Source organism: Bombus fervidus, chromosome 18, assembly GCF_041682495.2.
Source record: "Bombus fervidus isolate BK054 chromosome 18, iyBomFerv1, whole genome shotgun sequence".
In the NCBI taxonomy this organism is placed as follows: domain Eukaryota; kingdom Metazoa; phylum Arthropoda; class Insecta; order Hymenoptera; family Apidae; genus Bombus; species Bombus fervidus.
The window spans coordinates 6,319,573-6,345,652 of record NC_091534.1 but is presented as its reverse complement, the minus strand read 5'-3'; the positions used below and the strand labels follow the sequence as shown (position 1 = coordinate 6,345,652).

Below are 26,080 nucleotides of genomic sequence, written 5' to 3'. Positions count from 1 at the left end.
AATATAATTGCCAGATGTGATCGATAATCGATAGAACGAGATGGTCACTTTGGAATATAAAAATACATAAATATTTGGAATATAAAAAATATGGAAGCGGTATACTACACGTGGGCGAAAACAAAGGCTACAATTACGTACTTTCGACGTGGAAATACGATTTCGATTATAAACGCTCTTTGAAAATTTTGAAAAGCGTGTACCTAACATATGTGGCAAAAAGTAAGCGATGACGAGTATACTCGTCAAGCACAGAATATTTGTGGCTGTTATGATATAGAATGAAGTTGTCATGATATGACTGTTTTATTTTTTAATTTCATTGCTGCAATTTACTGCAATTACTAAACTGTAATCTAAGCAGCGAATTGTAACGACCTTTTACGCGTGACGAATATACTCGTCAAGCACCATAGTATGTGGCAAAAAGTAAGTGATGACGAGTATACTCGTGAAGCACCACAGTCTGTGGCAAAAAGTAAGTGATGAAGAGTATACTCGTCAAGCACCACAGCATGTGACAAACAGTAAACGATGACGAGTATACTCGTCAAGCACCACAGTCTGTGACGAAAAGTAAGTGATGACGAGTATACTCGTGAAGCACCACAGTCTGTGGCAAAAAGTAAGTGATGAAGAGTATACTCGTCAAGCACCACAATATGTGTGGCTGTTGCAATATAGAGTTAAATTGTACTAAAACAACTGTTTTATTTTCTTCATCATTTTTCTCTTCGTAACACAGAATATTTCTACTTCTTCGTGACGAGTATACTCGTCAAGCACAGAATATTTGTGGCTGTTATGATATAGAATGAAGTTGTCATGATATGACTGTTTTATTTTTTAATTTCATTGCTGCAATTTACTGCAATTACTAAACTGTAATCTAAGCAGCGAATTGTAACGACCTTTTACGCGTGACGAATATACTCGTCAAGCACCATAGTATGTGGCAAAAAGTAAGTGATGACGAGTATACTCGTGAAGCACCACAGTCTGTGGCAAAAAGTAAGTGATGAAGAGTATACTCGTCAAGCACCACAGCATGTGACAAACAGTAAACGATGACGAGTATACTCGTCAAGCACCACAGTCTGTGACGAAAAGTAAGTGATGACGAGTATACTCGTGAAGCACCACAGTCTGTGGCAAAAAGTAAGTGATGAAGAGTATACTCGTCAAGCACCACAATATGTGTGGCTGTTGCAATATAGAGTTAAATTGTACTAAAACAACTGTTTTATTTTCTTCATCATTTTTCTCTTCGTAACACAGAATATTTCTACTTCTTCGTGACGAGTATACTCGTCAAGCACCACAGCATGTGACAAACAGTAAACGATAACGAGTATACTCGTCAAGCACCATAGTATGTGGCAAACAGTAAACGATGACGAGTATACTCGTGAAGCACCACAGTCTGTGGCAAAAAGTAAGTGATGAAGAGTATACTCGTCAAGCACCACAATATGTGTGGCTGTTGCAATATAGAGTTAAATTGTACTGAAACAACTGTTTTATTTTCTTCATCATTTTTCTCTTCGTAACACAGAATATTTCTACTTCTTCGTGACGAGTATACTCGTCAAGCACCACAGCATGTGACAAACAGTAAACGATGACGAGTATACTCGTGAAGCACCACAGTCTGTGGCAAAAAGTAAGTGATGAAGAGTATACTCGTGAAGCACCACAGTCTGTGGCAAAAAGTAAGTGATGACGAGTATACTCGTGAAGCACCACAATATGTGTGGCTGTTGTAATATAGAGTTAAATTGTACTGAAACGACTGTTTTATTTTCTTCATCATTTTTCTCTTCATAACACAGAATATTTCCACTTCTTCGTGACGAGTATACTCGTCAAAAGCAGCTAACTGCTTAATCTCAAGTCCATTAGTCGATCGTTCGAGTAATAATGAATCGTCTAACGCTTGGTGCCTGGTCTTTAGGCTCTCGCTTGGAATTAAGGGAAGAATTCCGCCGGCTTCAGCGAGGTAACGAGTTTACTAACCCCTTGGCATGTAGGTTAAAAGGAATCGATGAGATTGCACGGCGTGCGAGCGCCGCGTATGCATCGCTCGCACTGTAGCCTGTGCAACTATCGTTGTAGGAGCCGCGGTTAACAAGAAGTCGCGAGCCGGCCGGCGTTAACTTCGCTCGCGAATCACAGCTCCGGCTTAATTGTTTCCACGAGGGAGATCAGCTAAGAAACGATCGCGGATCGATCGAGCCAGTGGATCGTCAGTCGCGTTGATCGCTTCGTTGCTTCGTCGATTGCGCGATTTTAGGAGATCGCGCGATATAAAAAAGGAATTTTGAAGGGAAAAGATCGCCGTGCGTTTAAGAATCTCTTTCGGGTTAAAGACGCGATAAAGTTACGAGGTGGAATCGAGGCTATTGCAGGAGAAGTTGAATTGGAAGAAATTCAAGTGCAAACAAGTTTTCGGACGAACGTTTCGCTCGATTACGCGATCATTGACGAAGTGACAATTGTCGATCGCTGCAACTTGTTCACCACGCGGAAAACTTGTGACATTTGAGGAGTTGTTGCTGTTGATTCCTCGGCAATATTTCAGATTGTGCTTCTTTGCTGGCCTATCCTGTATTGGCTGGCCATTTCATCGTTGAAAGAGAACACGTCTGAGTAATTTGCTTCGTTAAAGTGTTCGTGTAGATTCTGAAAAACAAATGTAATCGTCGCGTCGTTACAGGATCCATTCACAAGATTCGATTTAAAGATCGTAGTATTAGAAGAAGTATTAACAGAAGTAAAGAAGTATTAACAAATATAAGAAATACCCAGACCGATAGCAAAGTTTATGAAAAGTATAGAAAAACCGTCCTCAAGCCTGTTATCAATTTCAACAGGTTAAAAATTACAAACTTCACATGTTCCTCGAGTCTCTTGTACTCGACCACATATCTAACGAACCTAACCTAACCTAAACCTAACCTAAACGATCTTACACATAAGTCCAATCCCTGTGCTGTCTAGCAATTAAGAAAATTAAACAAAGGCAAGGAGCAACAATTTCCCGAACGGATAGCATTCTGCTTTAAAAATCCCTTCAAACGACAAATTTAAAAGAATTTGTCACGCTCGTGCACACGTTCAGTTCACGAAACGAAATTGATGAGCTTCGTTAAAATCTATGAACAAACCTAAGCTTATAAGACCAGCAAATTTGTCATCGATTGACTTTTAAGGCTAAAAACGAGGCTTAAAAAAATCGTAGAAGTCTGTCGTCATCGAGAAACATTGCCCGGCGAGATATGATAAAGCTAAGAGAAAATTACGCGCGGTTGTCGCAGGCTCGCTTTCAGCAGAAGCAACTGCAGGAGAAGGAGCAGAAGTTGCTGCAGCTTTACGACCAACAACAGCAACGAGCTTATCAAGTGGTGCAACGAGGCAGCGCCGGCTCCAACAGCTCGAATCATGCTACCTCCATCAGCCAGCACACCGTCACAAAGACCTCGAGCAGCAGCCATACAACCTCGACCTCGCAAGGTGGAAAGGTGAGCGAATCCTCGCGTGGAAACGCGCCGCGCGTTGTCGTAACGCGATTTCACGCTACGCTTTCTTGAATGGGCTAATGGCCGCTGTTTCGTGGCTGGGAATCACGACGAATCGCCTTTCAGCCTTTCGTTCCGTTCCTTCTCCTCTTTTCTTCTTTTTTTTTCTCTCGCGAAACACGCCTTCGTTCGTTAACCTGTTAACCGCGGAGATTAGTTTCAAAAATCCCGCGCGCAGTGAAAATCAAGCGACGACGAGTATATACGTCGAACGCAGGACAAGCGCTCGTACGGTAAATTTTGCGAAGAAAATAGAGCAAATGGAGGGAGGAGTAGATTTTTATTCGATAGAAAATTAACGACTCATCGTTGGAAAGGTGTTGTTATTAAAAAATTAAAAATTGCTGAAAAGAACAAAATGAAGTGGACGAAACGATTGGGAAAATGGCGGATATACGCAGCGAAGTACACAAATGGGGATGCATTGGGAAAAATAATCGACTCGATTTATAAAAAGCAATACATTATACCGAGCATGACCTACATTTTGCTAAAATTTTCTGTTTTCATGGTAAAGAGTAATTCTTTATTTTACGCGACGAGTATATACGTCAACCGCGCCGAAATGAAGTTTCTTAGGAATACGTCGAATACAATTATTTTATTGTTAACTGGATAACAGCAGAACTACTCGCGCTTAAAATAGAATAGAAAGGATAAAGTGATCGAACGAAAGATATGCGAATAAATGGGTCGTCTCGATATCGCGGTAGAATCTGAAAGAACGTGGCTCTTCGTGCAAAAAAAATTTTTTTTTTTTTATTATTTAATTTGTACTTTACAATTTGTCCAGCTGGATATTAATCTTCGAAAAGTGTAAAACTTTCCTGTACAGGAAAATATTTCTACGTACATACAGGGTGTCTCCGAAATCGTGGTACGAGCGATCGGATGGTGATTGTATCGATAGAGAAATAAGTGAAAAAAAGGAGACATTTTTTCGTTCGAGGCTTCGTTTCTTACAAAAAGTGAGTTTACAAACACGTGAGCTATCGTCGTATCAAGTTTCGAATTATGAAACTTTCGCTTCTGGCTGGTAACACGATCCGCTTTCTGTTATTGTCGTTGCCTTATCTCCGCGATATCGATTATTACTTTCCATCGTTCTGTATTTAATTTGAACATCGTTTCATGGACAAGGACAAGGTTAGTATTTTGTTGGAATCATTTCATTAGTCAGAAGACAGATCGTCACGTTGTTCGTGTTTCAATGGTACAGACACGAGCAGCAACAGAAGTTTCGTAATTGGAAACTCGCAGTTAACGCACCTGGGGTACCCGATGGCTTTTCAAACTCATTTTTTTCTCCAAAACGAAGCCTCCGCTGGCAAAATGTTATTCTTCCCTCTTTTACTTATTTTTGTCTGTAAATACGGGTGTCGCGAATTTAAATGTGAAAACTTCGAACGCCTATAGGGGTCGATAAATTATCGACATTCATCGTCGCTTCTTTGGATCATCTAACTTCACGTAAATTCTTACATTATTCGATCAATCAATTTTTCCATTTTTGTTGATATCAGAATTTACATAAAGTTAGATGAACAGAAGAAATAACAATTTCAAATTTAATTTTCAAACCGGTCATTTCACAAGGCTTGAGATTAAAATTAGTGCCAAGCACGTCGTTGTCGTATATTATCATCATATTAATACCATAATTCGACAGTGAGATTTCATCTCGTAGCGGATTACAGATCCCTTCGTGATTTTCCCCCAACTGTCGCCTCCGCAGTTTATCCGCTTTTTCCAGGCCCGTACACACTTGCCATTTTTGGACAAATTGTAAAGTACGAATTAAATAATAAAAAATAAAAAAACTTGCCATTTTATCCAATTAACCGACTCTCACGGTGGCTCGGCCAATCAGTTCTTTCTTATTACTATTAGGTTGGCAACTGAGGGATTGGCACTTAGTTGCCAACCTAATAATTAGTTATAGGTTATTGGCGCTTGTTAGAGATCGGAGAGCAATTTAGCAAGGGAATTTGTTTACGCACATTTGGTAAGCAGAATAAATTGACTGAATGTCCAACTGGACAAATTGTAAAGTACAAATTAACACTTTACCGACCGATAGCTTATTAATCGAATTTTTGTCGCCCTCGCTTACCGACCGATAGCCAAATCGGCTTTTTGTCGTCGACGCTTATCGACCGATAACTTATTAATTGGATTTTTGTCGCCGATAATCTTTCTCATTATTTGAGCAGTAATTTGCTATTTAGTACTAAGGTACCTTGCTCAGTTACGTTGCTTTTTAAACTGCCATAGTTTTATACCAGTTTGTAAAACTTACCGTTCGCGATGAACGAAAAGAATGATATTGGAAAGTCTAAACCGTAACAGACCCGGCGGCCAGGGAGAATCTGCACCTGAACTGCCGGTCGGGCGTGCATATGCTGTTGAATCGCTAGCGGTCGGTAAAGTGTTAAATAATTAAAAAAAAACTTGTGCGTATCCTTGGCCGCCAGAGGTCCTTCACAAATTTCTTCCTTCTCGTTGCATTTCGAAGAAAACGTTTTCATTCTTTCATTTGTTCATTTGCGTTATGGCACGTTTCCGCATCAAATATCAGCGGAACAATGTCTGGCTGCAATTAGAGCGGTCGTCGTTAATTGCAATGCTTGCATCGCTGCGTGAGGCCAGTATTTTGAACAGTATCTTCATTAAATAGACGATAACGCGAATAAACAAGCGTAGAAACGAGAACTGTTTTGCTCCTCTCACCGCGATTCTCTCTAAGAGCAAATCCCTAGGGGATTTTTCTTTCTAACCAGTTAACTTCGTTCGACGTGTATACTCGTCGTGTAAAATAAAATAGTAGCATTTGCTATAAGAATTGAAGACTTTTGTAAAAAGTAATACAAATGATATTTAGTGAGTTTCCTTTATATTTCCAATAAACCTATTATGTTTTTTTATAAAAGAAGTTTGATTATTTGATTAACCTCTTTGGCGTATCGATTATGTATTGTTTTTTACAAATCAAGTTGTCGATTATTTTCCAATTGTTCGTGGGATTTAACTTACTACCTTTTGCCAATTTGTAAGTTTTTAATAACAATATCTTTCTCAACGATGAATCATTCATTTTTCGTCGAATAAAAATGTAAAAATGTAAAATTTATTGTAGAAGCACCTGGCCTGCGTTCGACGTATATACTCGTCGTTGCTTGACTTTAATTACGCGCTCTATGAGGGACTTTTAAAACTAAATTCCGCAGTTCACTGCTTAATTTATCCATCCTCTACGCCCTCGCGAAGCTTTGACATTGAAGTTAGGCACACCCTGTATATAACACTGATATTTGCATATAACATACGGTGTGTTGTATAAAATATTTCTGAAGAATTCGAAGCAAGGTGGATGGTTGCGTTTATTATTGAAGAAAGGTAAGAAGATTAAGGGTTTGACGAGCCTTGACCGCAATCTTGAGAATTCGTAAGTGAGCGTTGTCGGGCGTGGAACCAGTTTGTCGGGAAGTGAAATTATGTCAACAAGTAAAGGTAAACCTTCGAGTAACATTGAACGAACTTGTTCTGAAAATTTGTTACAGTTGCGAGGATCAAAAAAGTAGGAGAAACGATCTCTCCTCGTGATTCTTTTCCTTTTCATTTTTCTTTTTTTTTTTTTTTTTTTAATTTATTGTTCATCGTCACATCTTCTGGTAAGCTGTTGCTGACTACGATTGCGTGTATTCTATAAACATACTAAATACTTTTATACTATTTAAATTATACTATTTGCATGCTACATTTGGTACATTTACCTTGATCAGTGCTGCTAATTAGCAATTAGTTAATTGGCAAATTAGTACAGTTTGTACATTTCTAGAAGATGGATAAGTTTTAATAAACAATTATTTAAACTTATCCATCTTCTATCTTCCATCTTCTATCTTATCCATCGTTGCTTTCAACCAGTTAGCTGTTTTTCGACGAATATACTCGTCATGAAGAAACATTTTGTTACCACGAACCGGTTACTAATCAAATTCAAAAATGAAACAACCGTTTCGTTGCAGCTTAATTCCATATTATAACACACACTCTGTGCTTGACGAGTATACTCGTCGCAGCTTACTTTTTGCATTATATTCTGTTACTTCAAAATGATTGTGTTACGACTAGCCTGTCACTAATCAAATTCAAAAATAGAACAACCGTTTCGTTGCAGCTAACGCACACTGTGTGCTTGACGAGTATACTCGTCGCAGCTTACTTTTTGCATTGTATTCTGTTACTTCAAAATGATTGTGTTACGTCGAACCTCTCGCTAATCAAATTCAAAAATAAAACAACCGTTTCGTTGCAGCTAACGCACACTCTGTGCTTGACGAGTATACTCGTCGCAGCTTACTTTTTGCATTGTATTCTGTTACTTCAAAATGATTGTGTTACGACTAGCCTGTCACTAATCAAATTCAAAAATAGAACAACCGTTTCGTTGCAGCTAACGCACACTCTGTGCTTGACGAGTATACTCGTCGCAGCTTACTTTTTGCATTATATTCTGTTACTTCAAAATGATTGTGTTACGTCGAACCTCTCACTAATCAAATTCAAAAATAGAACAACCGTTTCGTTGCAGCTAACGCACACTCTGTGCTTGACGAGTATACTCGTCGCAGCTTACTTTTTGCATTATATTCTGTTACTTCAAAATGATTGTGTTACGACTAGCCTGTCACTAATCAAATTCAAAAATAGAACAACCGTTTCGTTGCAGCTAACGCACACTCTGTGCTTGCCGAGTATACTCGTCGCAGCTTACTTTTTGCATTATATTCTGTTACTTCAAAATGATTGTGTTACGTCGAACCTCTCACTAATCAAATTCAAAAATAGAACAACCGTTTCGTTGCAGCTAACGCACACTCTGTGCTTGACGAGTATACTCGTCGCAGCTTACTTTTTGCATTATATTCTGTTACTTCAAAATGATTGTGTTACAACTAGCCTGTCACTAATCAAATTCAAAAATAGAACAACCGTTTCGTTGCAGCTAACGCATACTCTGTGCTTGACGAGTATACTCGTCGCCGCTTACTTTTCGCCACACGGTTCAGGTAAATTGCTTTGCAAAGCTACCAAAGTGATCGCAGCAGCTAACTGATTAACAAGCAGCGACGAGATTAATCGTAAAAATAACATCTGTTCGCGAAGGTGAGGCAGATGTTCGACGAAAGACGGCAAACAACGGTGAAGGGCATCGACAGAAGCTACCCACTGGAGCCGCTGGAGAACAAGTCGCGGAAACAGACGAACGGAAACGGCGTGCAGAAGAACGGAAATTCAACGGTGAACCGACATTCGGTGACTGTGAAGCGAGTAGCCAGGGCTGACGTGAACAGCAATTTGAACGGTGGCAAACCGATCGTCTCGTATCACGAGGAAATCAGTCGAGAATCGTTCGGTCCGTGCGCGCGCCAGCACCAAGAGGATGACGAGTTTGGAAACGAGAACCACGTCGCGCAATATGCGAATGGAAACCATCGAGACGAGGTAACGCGCCATTTTCCAAACCTGGCAATTTTCCCTATTGAAATAGCATTTCTTAACATATTTCCTTCGCATGTGTACACACACACACACAAGTGATACATACGTTGGATTCGAATTGCCACGTATTTTTACCATACGCGAAGCAGCAAGTATCGACTTACCTCGTGCATACGGTGGAAAATCTCGGACACGAGGTGCAAGTTAAAGGAAAGTTAAATTTGGAAAAATACTCTCATAGTAATTCATAGAACTTTGCTTGGCTTCTTGTAATAAACAGTAAACGCAAAGACGTAAATTAAAAGTTTATAGGGCGAGCGTTTAAAGATGTTGCCTTCTTGAGACTTAAAGCACAAGGATAAATACAATTTGTTTAGCTTAGGATCAGATCTGTTAATTGTAATGTGTAACTGAGATAAAATATTCCAGAGCTACGCTATCATCTCCACTCGATGCATTTAAATAAACGTTCTTTTGCTATTGGCGATCTTAGTTGTGTACATAGCTCAGGGAAATATTCGCTTGGACAATTTTTACCTCGATATTTCAATTGCATTCGAGCAGACACGTATGGAGGAAGTTTTGGACGAGGATATGATAGAAAGGAATCGTATGATGGCGAAACTTCATCTGATGGAGTACGACGAGACGTTGAAGCATCGTGTTAAAAACGACCTCGAGAGCGAGGAATTCCCCGAGGACTTTATGGTCGATGTTCCTGACAAGCTTCCAAAACAAAGTGTTACCAGGAAGTTATCTCAAGCGGAGGTCAGGTTGGAACGCTTTAAAAACGCGAACGCGAGGCGTGGTAACAACGTTACGAAGAACCCAGCCATTGCCCCGAAGAAACGATCTGACCCAATATTTCCAGCAAAATCCACCAGCAGGTACGTAGAAATAAAGGCAGAAACAGAAAGTAGAAAATTCCAAGTCGTGAAAATAATAAGCAGATGGAAGCGAAACGAGAACGACGTTATTTTTATATTAAAATGTTGAAAAAATAACTCGTATCGTATTTGCTGTGAGTGAAACCCATTTGGCCGCGAGTCTTCCATATTTATAAATCAATATTTACGGACACGTATCCGTAAATATTTATGAAATCCTTAATTTTATTTGGGTTTACAAACACGCACGCACGCATACGAGAAACAACGTGCCACCTGCTGACAATATTTTTATAATTCTACCAAATGTTCTGTTTATCTGAGAATAACATTTCCATTCGCCTGTTTATCTAGGCAAACCTCGCCGAAAGCATTAAAAGAGCAATTTTATTTTATACCAGTCGGTAAAAGTAGATTGAAATTTAAGAGTGTTTCTTAAGGAAGGTCGTGCAGTGTTGAACTGCGAGGTAACTATCGTTAACTGGATAATTGGCTGTTGCAAGTTTTAACGCGCATTCCACATTGACAATTAAGATGCGCCGTTCTCGTTGTCGATTTCCAATTTCCAGCAGAGATCATCGCCGAGACCATCAAACTACTGGAAACAAAATCCGCTGCATTTCTAACGATATTACAGTTACACTGCGGACGTTTATGCGCGTTTAATTAACACGTTCGTCGCCCAGCGTGATTCGGCTAAGTTTCCTGCAGTGTCCGACCGTCGGTAATACAGCGACAAGCAGGAATTCGTCGTTTATCACCTTCGATTCATTGTAAAGAAAAGATTATTTATTTCTGAAATGGAGAAAGCGACAAGCTTTCCAGTTAGAGTATTCCGAGTATTCAGATCTTTCATTTAGTCGAGAAGTAAACTTGTGAGATTTTTTCATCCTCAAAATGTTCAGTAAACAGCGTGAAAATATATTTGAAAGTGAGGAGAGTAGCGACGACGAAGTCTACAATTATTGTTCGAAGTGGCCAAAATGTGTTTGAAATGTTTTAACAAATGCGATATAGCATAATGTAATATTTTATCCGGAATATAAATTAATAAAAAGTATGGTATAATGTGTTTTTAATATTTTTATGTCGCATATCCTATATATAATATCGTGTATTTAATTAACTCGAATAAGAAGAGTGTCACCCATATTTGGGTGACGAGGTCCCCACAGAAGTATACCCGTCGCATAGTTATGTGCGACGTGGCGACGAACGTGTTAAGACAAAATGTAATACACGAAGATAAATAAAACATCCATAGTATAGTTGCTGTATAAAAAGCAAAGAAATCTTTGCCTATGTTTCTTCCATCTTATTCACAGAAGTATAATTCTGCATAAACATCCGCGGTCTGGTTACAACAAATTTTAACTAACGATAATTCGAACAAAGGACGATATTTCATGTAATCTTTGTTAGCACTTTACCGACCGCTAGCGATTCAACAGCATACGCACGTCCGACCGGCATCTTGAAATTGGTATAAAACTGTGGCAGCTTACAAAGCAACGCAACTGATACAACTGAGCAAGGAACCTTAGTACTAAATAACAAATTACTGCTCAAATAATGAGAAAAATTATCGACGACAAAAAGCCGATTAATAAATTCTCGGTCGGTAAGTGTCGGTAACAAAAAACCGATGAATCGGCTATCAGTCGGTAAGTGTCGGTAACAAAACCGATTAATCGGCTATCGACCGGTAAAGTGTTAATAATTAAATGGCTAAAGATATCGTCGACTGGCCGGATATCAGCAGTTGCTGTTGTTTGTTCAACAAGTGTTCTGTTGTTTCGTTGGTGTTGTAAAACAACACCACACGCTGTATGGTTACCACAGTCGGCTAAATCGTGTGGTGAAACACGTAAACTGCTGTCACACGAGCAAAGATATCTTCGGCCAATCTAAAGTATCTTAAAGACATTGTGTCAGGTCGTAAGTTGTCTTTACACTTTTGTACCGTGTCATTGCTTCTTACAATTCTCATTCTGTCTGTCTATTCACATTCTTTTACTCTTCTTTCGCGCATCTTCAGCTATTTTTCACTTCTCCTCTTTATTTTGTCTTTTTTGTTCCTCCGTCCCGTGCGTTAATCCGCTACAACAAAAGGTTTGTCGAATAAGTAAATAAATCAAATAGATATTTTACATTGCAAATGAATAAAATGTTTCTGTTACTTCAAAAAAAAAAAAAAAAAAAAGATACATACGAGGGAAGAAAAAAGAACGTAGAGAATAGAAGGCATCTTAACGCGCAAGTAGCTCGCGTCTTTCGACGATCGAATCGAACGTTGACAAATGCGAATTCTCCGGCCGCTAATTGGCAATCAGCGCTAACAATCCGTCGCTGCTTTCGCCCCGCCAAACCCCTCTACGCCGCCGATTAATTTCTCGTTGCATAATTGCGATCGCTGACTAGGCTCGACTCGTTTAAACCCACGCAACCGTAGTAGCCTAACAATACGTGCTCCCTGGAAGTGATCATCCTTGAAAGAACAACTAAATGGCGCGTTTCCGGCAAAGTTAAAGGCGCAGCGTCTCCGGTTTGTCACAAGAAGGAAGATGCGCCCGCTCTAATTTGTACGTCCGCCTAACATTAAAGCTATCGGAGAAAGGATAAATCGGCCGAAGGACATTAAACGCTGCATCATCAACCATAACAGCCTACTCGCCAAGCATGAAGCCGTCGCAGTATCGGAGACAACGTGGACGAATAAAAAGAAAGAAATAAGAGAACAAAGCGTCTCGTGAAACAATTAACCGCACCAATAACAATATCGTCGACGACGATTACGAAATTTGTATATTTTCCGTTGGATTTTCCTTAATTGCTTCCTAGCTGAACAACGAATAAAAAAAAAAAAAAAAAGTATCGTATTAGATGTTAAATTAACGAAATGATTCTGCTAAGTTTAACTTTCACGGCGGTTGACCGACGCACTTTCTTTTCCTCGGTGACCGAACCGTGTTTTCCGGATCCTAACGATGGACCGTACTTGAACTCTCACCATGTATATTGTTGCAACATTTTCTATATCGAAGTTTTACACTCCGAACGGAGGGGAACATTGGCGACGTTCGAAGCTCCATGTGGCTTTTCTCGCGGCTTTACCGCGTAACCAACATCTTTTTAACAAAATAAAACCGATCAGTCGACACGAATAGCCGAAGATCGAAGCCAGCTGCCCTAGCTTTGTTCTGTCGCGAAGGAGAATCCTAGAAAATATCGTGTCCGCCTGACTCATTTTCCTCTGCTATCTTCTTCATGTCGGCTAACAACAACCGCAAAGCAGGATTAACACCAGATAACGAACGAAACGCGCATTGTAGAGCAAGAAGATAGAGTTAGCAGGGCTAAGCGCTGCCAAATGAGGATTTCTGAGGCTTGTAAGTTGTAAGCAGAGTGGAATATTGTTATACTGATTGTGATTTCGTAGCGGCAGCCGAATGACCAAGACAGCTTCAGACAGAAGATCGAACGACGGGAAAAATCCTGCAAGTAGCAAATCCAGAGGGAAGACAATGATCTCTGGAAATGTGGGGAAAACGGTATCGTTGGATTCCGGGAGAAATGTGGAACGAAGAGACGAAAATCTACGGTTCATCTACGCAGAGTCCGAGAAGTCTGCCACTGCGCACGTCGTTGGTTCGAAAACCGCGAGGAAATTATCGCCTGATTTGTCTGAAGATAGAATACGAGAAAGCGAAAGGTCTGCGATATTTAACAAAGAGAAACCTGCTATTAAATACCCGATAGACTCGAAAGCTGCAAGAACATCGACATCCGAGTCGCTTAAAGATAAGACAGGAAAAAGGGAAAGTCGCGGATTATCCTCTAAAGATGCTGGAAAATCAACCGTAACTTCTGCGACTGGCGCAACAACTGCTAGGAAATTGTCTTCTGAAGCTTTAAGAGATGCCAAGGATGAAGGCGATCGTGGTAAATTTATCGGCGAAGAGTCTGAAACATCAGCAACGACTTACGCGATTCGTCCAAAGCCTGCAGAGAGACCGATTCGTGGAGTTTACGAAGATACGAAGGACGTTAAGCGACGAAGTGAAAGTCCAAAATTCTTCTGCAAAGAGTCTGAAAAATCAGCAACGACTTACGCGATCGACTCAAAGACTGCAGAAAAGTATACTCGCGAAGCTACGAAAGATACGAAGGACTTGAAACGACGAAGTGAAAGTCCAAAATTCTTCTGCAAAGAGTCTGAAAAATCAGCAACGACTTACGCGATCGACTCAAAGACTGCAGAAAAGTATACTCGCGAAGCTACGAAAGATACGAGGGACTTGAAACGACGAAGTGAAAGTCCGCAATTCTTCAGCAAAGAGTCTGAAAAATCAGCGACGACTTACGCGATTCATCCAAAGTCTGCAAAGAGACCGATTCGTGAAGTTTCCAAAGCTACGAAGGACATTAAGCGACGAAGTGAAAGTCCGAAATTCTTCTGCAAAGAGTCTGAAAAATCAGCAATGACTTACGCGATCGACGGAGAAACAAATAAAAGATTCTCTCTCGGAGGTTTAAAAGACGTCAAGAAACGAAGCGACAGTCCAAAACCCAGAACTTACGTGATGGAGCCAAAATCTGCAGAGAGACCAATTCGTGAAGTTTCCGAAGCTGCAAAGGACATTAAGCAACGAAGTGAAAGTCCGAAATTCTTCTGCAAAGAGTCTGAAAAATCAGCAACGACTTACGCGATCGACGGAGAAACAAATAAAAGATTCTCTCTCGGAGGTTTAAAAGACGTCAAGAAACGAAGCGACAGTCCAAAACCCAGAACTTACGTGATCGAGCCAAAGTCTATAGAGAGACCGATTCGTGAAGTTTCCGAAGCTGCAAAGGACATTAAGCAACAAAGTGAAAGTCCGAAATTCTTCTGCAAAGAGTCTGAAAAATCAGCAACGACTTACGCGATCGACGGAGAAACAAATAAAAGATTCTCTCTCGGAGGTTTAAAAGACGTCAAGAAACGAAGCGACAGTCCAAAACCCAGAACTTACGTGATCGAGCCAAAGTCTATAGAGAGACCGATTCGTGAAGTTTCCGAAGCTGCAAAGGACATTAAGCAACAAAGTGAAAGTCCGAAATTCTTCTGCAAAGAGTCTGAAAAATCAGCAACGACTTACGCGATCGACTCAAAGACTGCAGAAAAGTATACTCGCGAAGCTACGAAAGATACGAGGGACTTGAAACGACGAAGTGAAAGTCCGAAATTCTTCTGCAAAGAGTCTGAAAAATCAGCAACAACTTACGCGATCGACGGAGAAACAAATAAAAGATTCTCTCTCGGAGGTTTAAAAGACGTCAAGAAACGAAGCGACAGTCCAAAACCCAGAACTTACTTGATCGAACCAAAGTCTACAGAGAGACTGATTCGTGAAGTTTCCGAAGATACAAAGGACATTAAGCGACGAAGTGAAAGTCCGAAATTTTTCTGCAAAGAGTCTGAAATGTCAAGTAGCACTTACGCGACTGATTTAAAACTCGCAGGAAAATTAGCCCATGTTTCTTTGAAAGATATAAAAGACGTTAAACGACGAAGTGAAAGTCCGCAATTCTTCTGCAAAGAGTCTGAAAAATCAGCAACGACTTACGCGATCGACGGAGAAACAAATAAAAGATTCTCTTTCGAAGATTTAAAAGACGTCAAGCAACGAAGCAATAGTCCAAAATCCACAACTTACGCGATTGACTCAAAACGTGCGGAAAGATCGATTCGTGAACCTTCCGAAGACATAAAAGACGTTAAACGGCGAAGTGAAAGCCCAAGATTCTTCTGCGAAGGGTCTGAAAGATCAGCTAAAAGTTACGCGATCGATCGAAAGGCTGCTAATTCCTCGAAGACCAGAACACCACGCAGCGATAGTCCGAAATTCTTCTGCAAAGAATCGGAGAGATCAGCCACCACTTACGCGATGGACTCGACAATTCTTCCAACGTCCCCTAATTACATGAAAGACAGTAAGAGCTCCGTATTAAAAATCGAATCAAAGAATAAAAAGAATATGACTAATAACACGATAAGAGAATCCAAGAGCGACGCCATGAAGAGACACGCTACATATCCCAAACGCGATACAATCAGCAAATCTTCTTCTCCGGAAGGTCCAAAATATGACGTGATATCTTGCGCGAAATCCAAGTACCAAACTCTACCTAAATCTACCGAAACCAAGTTACCTGACGTTTTCGTGCGTCTAACAAGAGAACGTAGCTCGAGCCCTCGGTCTTTCTGTCGCGAAGGCAGAAGATCAGCCACGACGATGAGCATCCGCAACAGGGACACCGAGTCCGCCCCCGTATCTGCAAACGTGGTCGAGGAAATGATAAAGAAAGGCAGCGAGAGTGGAAGAGTCGGTTCTGGAAAGCGCGATGCTCCGATAATTCGTGCTGACGAATCGAAATCACCAGACTTCGCGAAAGTGTCGTCCAGAAGCTGCAGCGTAAGTCCGCAGTACTTCGGCTCGGATTCTGACAGATCCGCCAGCATCCTGATGGTCACGCCGGAGACGATAGTGAAAGCAAAACCAGATCTAGCGTGCTGCAAGGAAAGAGAACAAAGTCCTACGTCGTACGTTGCCAAAGGCGAGAAGCTCGTCACGAATGTACCGAGAGAAGCGACAAGAGGATCGTCGTCAGAAAGCTACGACGAGACGGCGAAACGCTTCATCAGAAGCTCGGTATCGCGATTTTTCTCGGAGCAGTGTGAAGCAGCAGCGAGAAACGTGGAGCCAAGGAAGCTTCAGCTGACAGACGCCAGAACACCGAGTCAGACAAAGTCGCAGTTCGATGATGAACGAGCTGAGAATGACGAGAGAACGAGTTTCGTCGCAGACGGCAGTCGCGACTCGTCGCCCAGGTCTCGAGAAATCGTGGAAAGTAGAGAAGAAACGCCGGAATTCTTGCGTTACGAGACAGAAGAGTCCGCCATAGCTACGAGCCTTAAGTCCAAGACTTGCACAGACGTCGACCAACTGCCCAAAAGTGCGCACTCGCTTAAACAAACAGTTGCAAACATTGAGATGACGGCAAGGCCAAGGAATCTATCGAGCAACGTCAAGGACAGATCCTCGAAGATTCCTTTAAGCATCAAGGACAACCACTTGACAGCCGAAAACGCGAATTCACTCAGCCGTAGAGGGTCCGCCGGTGTTCTACGTTCGACGAAACTGATTCGCGACGTGCTGCAGCGTCAGAGTGGCCAAGATCAGGTGGATTATGCTCCGCATGGAACATCCAGCGAATGGGAAGAGCGACCGGGGGCTGACAGGATGCAGGCAGAGATGAGAGTGGACAGGAAAGTTGAGGAAAGAGCTGGGACGCCGGCTGGTCGCCAACTTGCGGCCGCGGGATCGGAAAGTTACAGGTCCGCGGAAGTGGACACGCAGGTCGGAGAAATCAGGACGCCTGAACGACACGTAAAACAGGAGCAACTTCGAGGCACTTACTCGAGATCGAGCAAGGGAACAGCCTGCGAGAAGTCGAGCGTTGGGAAGTTGCTGACGTATTCCGTGCGCAAGCCAGTTAAACAGAGAGGATCGTTGCTGGAGTCGAACATTTTCCAGCAATCGCTGAGACATCGAGATTCGGCGGACAAAGGGCCCGCTAGCTCCAAACGTACAACGCGAATTGCGTCTCCGAAGAAGGAGCCTGCAGCTTGTACTCGTAGCTTACAGAGTCGAACGAAGGGAAACGCGAAGAACGAAAGCAACATTTTGAAGACTCGCAGCCAAACAACGAGTCCGATCTCAGCAAGCCGCGGAAAAACGAGCTCAGAGACGGTTGCTGATAAGTGGGACGTGGACAGATACGATGCTTCGAAGCGTATAACGCGAACGTCCAACGAATCCATCGCTCGTGGCTCGAAAGGAGCAACTGATGTGGCAGATAGAAGCGGCGAAACCAAAATCTCAAGAACTGGAGCACGAACTGCGAAGAAGCAGAGTATCGTGGATGAGAGGAAGAAAGGCAATACGCCTAAACAGGCTGAAGTTTTGAAGTCCATGCAGCTCGTTCGCAGTGCTACAAGAGGATCAGACTTTGAGCAGGAATCACGAAAAATGGTTGGCGAAACAGTCGACGACGGTACAGTCAGAGACGAACAGACTGAAATGAGGAAAAGTTGCTGCCCCTCGACGATCGATATTAGAAGGTCGGAGGCTGGCTTAGCTTCTATAAAGGAACTTTCCAAGAATTACGAGAGAACAGACTCGGTGGAATCGGCTCTCAGACGTTTCGATTCGATCGGAACTGAGGCTGAATCGATCCGAGGCACGTTGGAACGAAGCGTGGAGTCGATACCGAAGGAAATACGAAGGAAATCTGGCGGAATCATTGGCCGCAAGGCTGACTCAAAGACGATTTCGCCGAAAGCACTTGATCCAGCGAATGTAAATCTTCTCACTAAGAGAACGTGCGCCAGCAAAGCTACGACCGTATCCAGAAGCGCAATGGCCGCCGCTAAAGGAAGACAGACTGAGACGCAAGAAACGCGGAGGCAGAAAAAATTGGAGAAAGCCAGAGACTCGATAGAGATCAACCGAATTGCCATAAAATCGAGATCGCTGTCGTGCAAGCGGAAGCTCTTCCAGCACACTGACTCCAGCGAGACTGGAAGCGTTGTATCGAGGTGCAGCATCGATTCCTTGAGAACCGTGGAACGTCTCTCGACGACATCCAATAAGAAGAAAACGCGCGACTCGGTGAATACCGCGTCGAAACGCTTCGAATTCTCTGGCAGCGACGAGACGTCGACGCAGACGATAGAGAAAATAGAAATGGATAAAACGTCAACAGGTGTGGGTCGTTGCTCATCGACGAAGCAACTGAGATCGATCGAGGATATTCGTAGGTCGATGGAGGACGAAAGTTGGGATCGCGAAACGGGGCAACCGTCGGCGACGTCGGCGATCGTAGGCAGCGTGGCGAAAGCAGCGGGTCGATCGGAACCTCGTCGAATAAATGTCAATGATCGCGCTGGAAATAGAAAAGAGATATGTTCGTCGGGACGGTCGGTGAACGTTACCGCGAGCAACGACGCTTTAGGGGATGCGGAGCGTTCGTCTGTAAAGTGTACGATACGTTTCTCCAGGGTCGCGAAAAGTCCGAGCCCGGAGACGACCAAGGAAACGGGCATCCGTGCGAGAAGAAACGTCCCAGCGTCGCCGTCCAAAAGTCCGGACACGGTCGCTAGGGTAAGCAAGGATTGCATAAAAGGTTTTCCTCTTCCTTCAAAGATTTTGACGTTTCGATGGAAGCACACGATTATGGTAACGTGTTTCTGCTTGCAAATTGTTAGGGCAAATTGATTTTTAACATGTCATTAACCAGTTAGCTGTTGCCACCTGTTTGAGAACCTTGAAAAACGTGTTCCTGAAACGCGTAGCGGAAAGTAAGTAAATGACGAGTATACTCGTCAAGCACAGAGTGTGTGTAATAGTTTGGAATCAAATTGTAACGAAAGCACCGTCTTATTTTTGAATTTTATTACTCACAGGACTCGTCGTAATGCAAGGTACTGGCGTTTCTTCGTGACGAGTATACTCGTCAAGCACAGAGTATGCGTTATAATTTGAAATCAAATTTTAACGAAAGCACCGTCTTATTTTTTAATTTTATTACTCACAGGACTCGTCGTAACGCAAGGTACTGACGTTTCTTCGTGACGAGTATACTCGTCAAGCACAGAGTGTGTGTTATAATTTGGAATCAAATTGTAACGAAAGCACCGTCTTATTTTTGAATTTTATTACTCACAGGACTCGTCGTAACGCAAGGTACTGGCGTTTCTTCGTGACGAGTATACTCGTCAAGCACAGAGTGTGTGTTATAATTTGGAATCAAATTGTAACGAAAGCACCGTCTTATTTTTGAATTTTATTACTCACAGGACTCGTCGTAACGCAAGGTACTGGCGTTTCTTCGTGACGAGTATACTCGTCAAGCACAGAGTGTGTGTAATAGTTTAGAATCAAATTGTAACGAAAGCACCGTCTTATTTTTTAATTTTATTACTCACAGGACTCGTCGTAACGCAAGGTACTGGCGTTTCTGCGTGACGAGTATACTCGTCAAGCACAGAGTGTGTGTAATAGTTTGGAATCAAATTGTAACGAAAGCACCGTCTTATTTTTGAATTTTATTACTCACAGGACTCGTCGTAAGGCAAAGTACTAGAGTTTCTTCGTGACGAGTATACTCGTCAGAGATAGCTGACTGGTTAAAATGGTATTAATCGCTTCTGTTAAAACATGGCTTTCGTTAAAACATAACGAGAAACGCGTCGATTATTTGGCGCGACAGGTTCAAACGAACGCGTATCTGTTACAGCGTGCGTCGAACGAGTTGAAAGTTCAAGACACAAGATCGATGAAACGGCCAACGACCATGAAAGGCACAGAGCCAATTGGAAACAGGAAGACGTTGACGGCGACGAGTACGACTACGAAAAAATCGGCGGACGTGGTCGATAGCGCTATTCTCGAGAATGGTCTGCATTTACGAGACCAAACTGCCGAAACGAAATACGATAACGACTCGCCCACGAAGAAAAGCGACGCTCTGGTCGTCGATTTGGACGAGCAACCGCCGAAGGAAAACGACGCGCCACTTCCGCGGAAGCCGCTCTTACGAAAACAGTCCACCGAGGTGAGCACATACCTGTTAATCGATTATGTTAAATAAAAATAACGCAGACTCCATACAGAGGATTGAGTTAATAATTTTGTAGTGAAACGAAGGTTTTGATGTAACAATGTAGCAATTGAAGCAAGTTCTTCTAGTTAGTTGTAGTACCATCAGTTTCGAATTTTAAAGCTGCTGTTCTCCTCGCTCCTTTTTCACATTCATGATCCTTGGGATACGCTGCTGCGAATGGTCATAGACTCGAGCAGATTTGCTGCTTTCTTTCTTCGATACTTTCAAGAAACCTCAGCTCCTGCCTGGATCCTGTCAGCATCGAGTCCTCGTCCGAAATCCTAATCGGCAGCCTATGGGGAATTCCAGCGAGGAAAGTTTATAACCGAGAGGAGCCACCTGTAGAAAATATCGTTGAATTTAAAAAAGAAGAATAAGATTTGCTTTGAATAAGTTGATAGACAGTGTAGAGTAACAGATTAATAGAAGTAATCAAAGATAAAGAAACATCTATTGAGAATATTGAATGAAAATGTAACAAAATTAACACGCTGAGTTTATGTTTTTTCACAATGAAAAACACAAGTTTAAATAAAGGAAGATTTCATTTCCTCCAGACTTCAAAAGAGACAAATTTTTCTTTGTTTAATCTTCAGCTTTATTTTACGTTATATTAAAGGATTTTGTCAATTTTTCTTCGAATATTATGAAATATTCTAAAAATAAAGTGCAGTTCATAATTATTCATGGCACTGTATCTTCTTTCCAAATTTTGCAATACTTTGTTCATGAAAATACACAAAGATAGAAAAATTTGGATACGTTTAATGTTAAAACCAAATATTTCATAACTGTGTACCTTTTCTTTGTTTTTATTCTTTTTGTAATATTAATATTTATTTTCTATAAAAAGTTGAGAAACTACATACTCTTTATATCTAATGTACCAGGAATGTAAGAGATCTCAAGGACAAAGAAGTAATTATACTTGCATTGATAGTTTCACTAGGAAAAGATGTTCTCATCTTTGTTGTTACTAAATGTAGACAAGATTTATATTATGAAATCATATGATAAAATGCAGCAGTTTAGATAAAATGTAATCAAATTGTTGAGAAAGTACATACTCTTTATATCTGATGTGCCAGGAATGTAAGAGATCTCAAAGACAAAGAAGTAATTATACTTGCATTGATAGTTTCACTAGGAAAAGGTGTTCTCATCTTTGTTACTAAATGCAGACAAAATTTATATTATAAAATCTTATCATAAAATGCAGCAGTTTAAATAAAATGTAATCAAATTGTTGAGAAACTACATACTCTTTATATCTGATGTACCAGGAATGTAAGAGATCTCAAAGACAAAGAAGTAATTATACTTGCATTGATAGTTTCACTAGGAAAAAATGTTCTCATCTTTGTTACTAAATGCAGACAAAATTTATATTATAAAATCTTATCATAAAATGCAGCAGTTTAAATAAAATGTAATCAAATTGTTGAGAAACTACATACTCTTTATATCTGATGTACCAGGAATGTAAGAGATCTCAAAGACAAAGAAGTAATTATACTTGCATTGATAGTTTCACTAGGAAAAGGTGTTCTCATCTTTGTTACTAAATGCAAACAAGATTTATATTATAAAAGCATATGATAAAATGTAATCGAATTTAATAAAAGTATCCTAATTGTAATTCTCGCATAGCTAGACATATAATACAAGAAAGGAACTTCACAAACTTATTCTATTAATTTATAAACATAATTGGTCCACGAATGATGTGCTTTTGGTCGGAAAGATAATTTCAATCGAATATCGTATGCAATTTTTCTGCCACAGCTTGAAGTTTGGTATGTGAGAAGTAAGTAGAAAGCTTTAGAGAGTAAAATGTCTGTTGCTCTTTGACGTTATTTAACCCGGGAAATCCAGCGATTTCACTGCACATGGATTCCTCTTCCTCCAATTTCTGATTAATCGAAATATTCGCAACAGCGAAATTTCCTAGTCGCCTTGCTAAATTTTAACAGCAAAATTAATCAGTAATATCAACAGGTATTTCTTACATTTCACATCATTGAATAATTGAATACTTTTATTGCTTTTACTTTCTCCTCTGTTATTCTCATTTTATCTTCTCTCATATCGTTCGTTTGCTACAAGTGTGGCACATGTGAAAAATCACCAGTTTACCAGCTATTTATTAAGGCAAAAGTATCATAAACAGCTAATAAAAATAAACTATTTTGCAAGGGCAGTATCCTCATGAGATGTAAGAAATTGTTAATCCATCATTTAACGACATATATGAACAATATTTTATTAGAGTCCCTGTGAAGTAAAAGACTATTAGCCAAATTGTAAATAAAAAAGATTGTTCTATTTATAAATAGTTTATAATTAATAATTCTAATATTAATAATAGAGTTTTAATACCTGTTATATTCTAATATACATTGATAATTCTCTGGCTGAAACTTTCTGTTGAAAAATTGACCTTCTTCAATTGCAACATTGTTCTGAAATATTCTATTGAAAATATTCTATTGAAGTAAAAGTAATTATCGTTTAACGTTTCTATTAATTAGAAACAGATTACTTCCATGCAATCAACACGGCCACCATCGGTTTCGTCCACATCTGGTGGTAGCCCCATGCAAGGTCAGACTTCCGGTTCTAGAAGCAAAATGGCTTCTAGAGCAAAGACGCCAATTTCCGGTTCAACAGGATACAAAGGATCAGCTTCCAGTAGAACCGGAGGAGCCGCGGCAGCGACGTAAGAATTTTTAGAGTAATTGGTTTTCCTGTTATGAGATTAAGGAACTTGTAATATCTCGGACAAATATTTCAGGGAAATAATTAGGGTAACACCTAAAATTATCCTTATTTTAAAATGTTTAATATCCTAGGGCCGATATTATTATTTTGCTCGATAAATTTATACACTGTGAGTAAAAAGAATGCGACTAAAAGAAGTTGTTAAAATATGGCGTCTATAACGACGAAAATAATTCTTGAAAAAGTAATATTTTTACTATGAACAAATTATAAATAATTTCTAAATAATCCAAGAAAACATGAACGGGTATCAGAGAAAAAGGAAATATTTCGTTATCCTGTTATCTTAGAATCGCTTTTGTCGAACATAATCGTGGGAGTTGAAGGAACTTTTCGATCAATTTTCTTTACAGAAGAAGATTTCAACATTTTTTTCAAATCTCATCAAATTCTTTTCTAAAGATGTTACAGTGACGCTCTGGTTCCTTGCAAAATGTGTGGCCGCCGTTTCGCTCAAGATCGAGTAACCCTTCACGAGCAAATTTGCGCGAAAACGACCCAAAAAAAGAGGAAACAATTCGATACGATGATGTATCGCGTAAAAGGCACCGATCTCGAACCGTTCGTGAAAAAAGGACTCGTGAAAAAACAGGTGGAGGTTAGTACTTCTTGTCCCGAATCTCTCGTCCTCTTCCGATCCTTTAAAATTCCCATCTCAGTTCATCCTAATTGTACAAAGCTTTAAACAAAGTAAATTTTAAATCCATATTTGCAGGGATAAAAATTAATTCTACTCGTTATAAAAAAATATAACGATGCTAAAATATATTGGGTTGGCAACTAAGTGATTGCGGTTTAGGTGCACCACCTAATGACAAAATTCGCAACCACTTAGTTGCTAACCTAAAATCTTTTCGGTGATGCAAGAATACCACTGTCTTAAATATATTTTAGTAGATAGAAATCTTTTTTAATGGTTAAGCTGGTCCGTATCACGAAGAAAAATCCATTATCGATAAGAGATCTATTTATACCGCGAAAGAAACAATCGTTTTATTTTTTTTCTTCTTTTTTTAGAGAGGACGAGAGATATCGATCTGAAGGAATGAGACGGATTATCGTTTTGCATGTTTCAGAAATCGAAGAAGCCGGAGATAAAGTCGAACTGGCGGCGCAAACACGAGGATTTCATTAACGCCATACGCTCGGCCAAGCAAGTACAAGCACACCTGGCCGCAGGAGGCAAGCTCAGCGATTTGCCACCACCGCCGGTTAGCGATAACTACGATTACATTCAGTGTCCCCACTGCGGAAGAAAATTCAATAAGGCCGCCGCCGAGCGTCACATTCCCAAATGCGAACACATGCTGCACAATAAGCCGATACACTCGCGAGCGCCGAAACCAAGGCGTTAATTCTGCCGGAGTCATTTCTGCTAAACGATCTTTCTATATACGTACATAGAGGAGAAACAAGATAGATAAAAGTGTCTTTATTTTGAGAAAAATCAACTTGAAATAAAATTTGAAAAGAAGAAAAGGAAACCAGAACGAAAGATTAAATTAAATCGTAGATTGAAGTGTTATATTTATAGTAAAGTGTGAAAAAATATAGACACAATAATTACGATATTTTTAATAGAACGCAGCTTTTATGAAGCACCTTGTCTCTATCTTGTTCGTGCGATCGATGCAGTTTTATACAAGCGTCGCGTTGATTATGGAATACTTAAAAAATGTTGTATGGAATCTTACATAAATGGGGAAAAAATCTCGCAGAAGACCGTCATCTATCGGACATGTGCACGAAACGAATGTAAAAGCGATTTGTATCTACAGCTTGAAATCTATGGGTTTCCTCCGTGTATTTGGGACAAATGTATTTTCCGATTATACTAAAATAAAGTACGAATTTTCTCTACACACTGTATATACATCTGTACGTAGCGAAACGAACGAATATGTTTGATCGTTATTTTTTCAAAAGATGCAGACAAAAGATATGCAGAAATGATAATATATACATATATCTCCTCTGTTTATTTTGTGAATTAAAAGATCATGAACTAATAACTATCTGTTTAAGAGAAATTAAAATTACGGCATCCCGTTGTGAAAATTTATAATATATTTTGGAATGCTTACTTTATACGTATTTGTATCTTTTTATACAATAATAGTAGCGAAATATTGTATGGCTATTTATCGCATTGTAATCGATCCTCCCAAAACAAAAAACGTATTGTGTCCTCATATAATAACCGCATGTAATTAGTGAACGTTGTTTAGAATTGTTAAATTAATTATTAGCAAAAGCCGTTTTGATTAATATTAAAAATATTGTGATTTATTTTGTAAGTTTTCATCGAAATAGATTGCCACACCGAACGAGGAAACATTTTTATAGCGCTTAATCTTCTTAATAAACGAAAATATTGTAACATTATTGTTATAATGAATTACTGGGAGCTAATAAACTAACTTTTTAATAAAAGAATAATAATAACGCAACATATCTACCTTTTCAATTATGTTAAATATTATATCGTATTTAAAGTACTACGAGACTTGTTGGATTTTTTTATCTGGAAAATGTTGAAAAACTATTGGATTTGACGAGAAAAAATTATAGTGAATTAACACGAAATTCTAGGAAATTTATGGAAATATTAAACCTGGAATG

At 40.1% G+C, this 26,080-nt stretch overlaps 1 protein-coding gene and 1 long non-coding RNA gene across 6 annotated transcripts in view; one reads left to right on the top strand and one right to left on the bottom strand.

Annotated features, from left to right (window-relative positions):
* Positions 1–25,908, top strand: part of LOC139996527 (uncharacterized) — a 102,328-nt gene extending 76,420 nt beyond the window's left edge. For 4 of the 5 annotated variants that reach the window (XM_072020883.2, XM_072020886.2, XM_072020882.1 and 1 more), the window contains 8 exons: positions 3,318–3,521; positions 8,748–9,086; positions 9,648–9,970; positions 13,410–19,176; positions 20,312–20,629; positions 23,209–23,396; positions 23,861–24,056; positions 24,535–25,908. In XM_072020883.2, the coding sequence (XP_071876984.1) occupies positions 3,318–3,521; positions 8,748–9,086; positions 9,648–9,970; positions 13,410–19,176; positions 20,312–20,629; positions 23,209–23,396; positions 23,861–24,056; positions 24,535–24,813 (7,614 nt within the window). In that variant the 3' untranslated portion in view covers positions 24,814–25,908. Of the gene's footprint in view, positions 1–3,317; positions 3,522–8,747; positions 9,087–9,647; positions 9,971–13,409; positions 19,177–20,311; positions 20,630–23,208; positions 23,419–23,483; positions 24,057–24,534 lie in introns of those variants that run through there. The other variant, XM_072020887.1, reaches the window with a different exon arrangement.
* LOC139996573 (uncharacterized) lies at positions 22,277–25,932 on the bottom strand. Its single transcript, XR_011802298.1, has 3 exons — positions 25,918–25,932; positions 23,057–23,424; positions 22,277–22,951 (listed from the first exon to the last, which is right to left on the bottom strand). It is a non-coding gene; the product is annotated as an uncharacterized lncRNA (long non-coding RNA).
* Between the last annotated feature and the right edge of the window lie 148 nt (positions 25,933–26,080).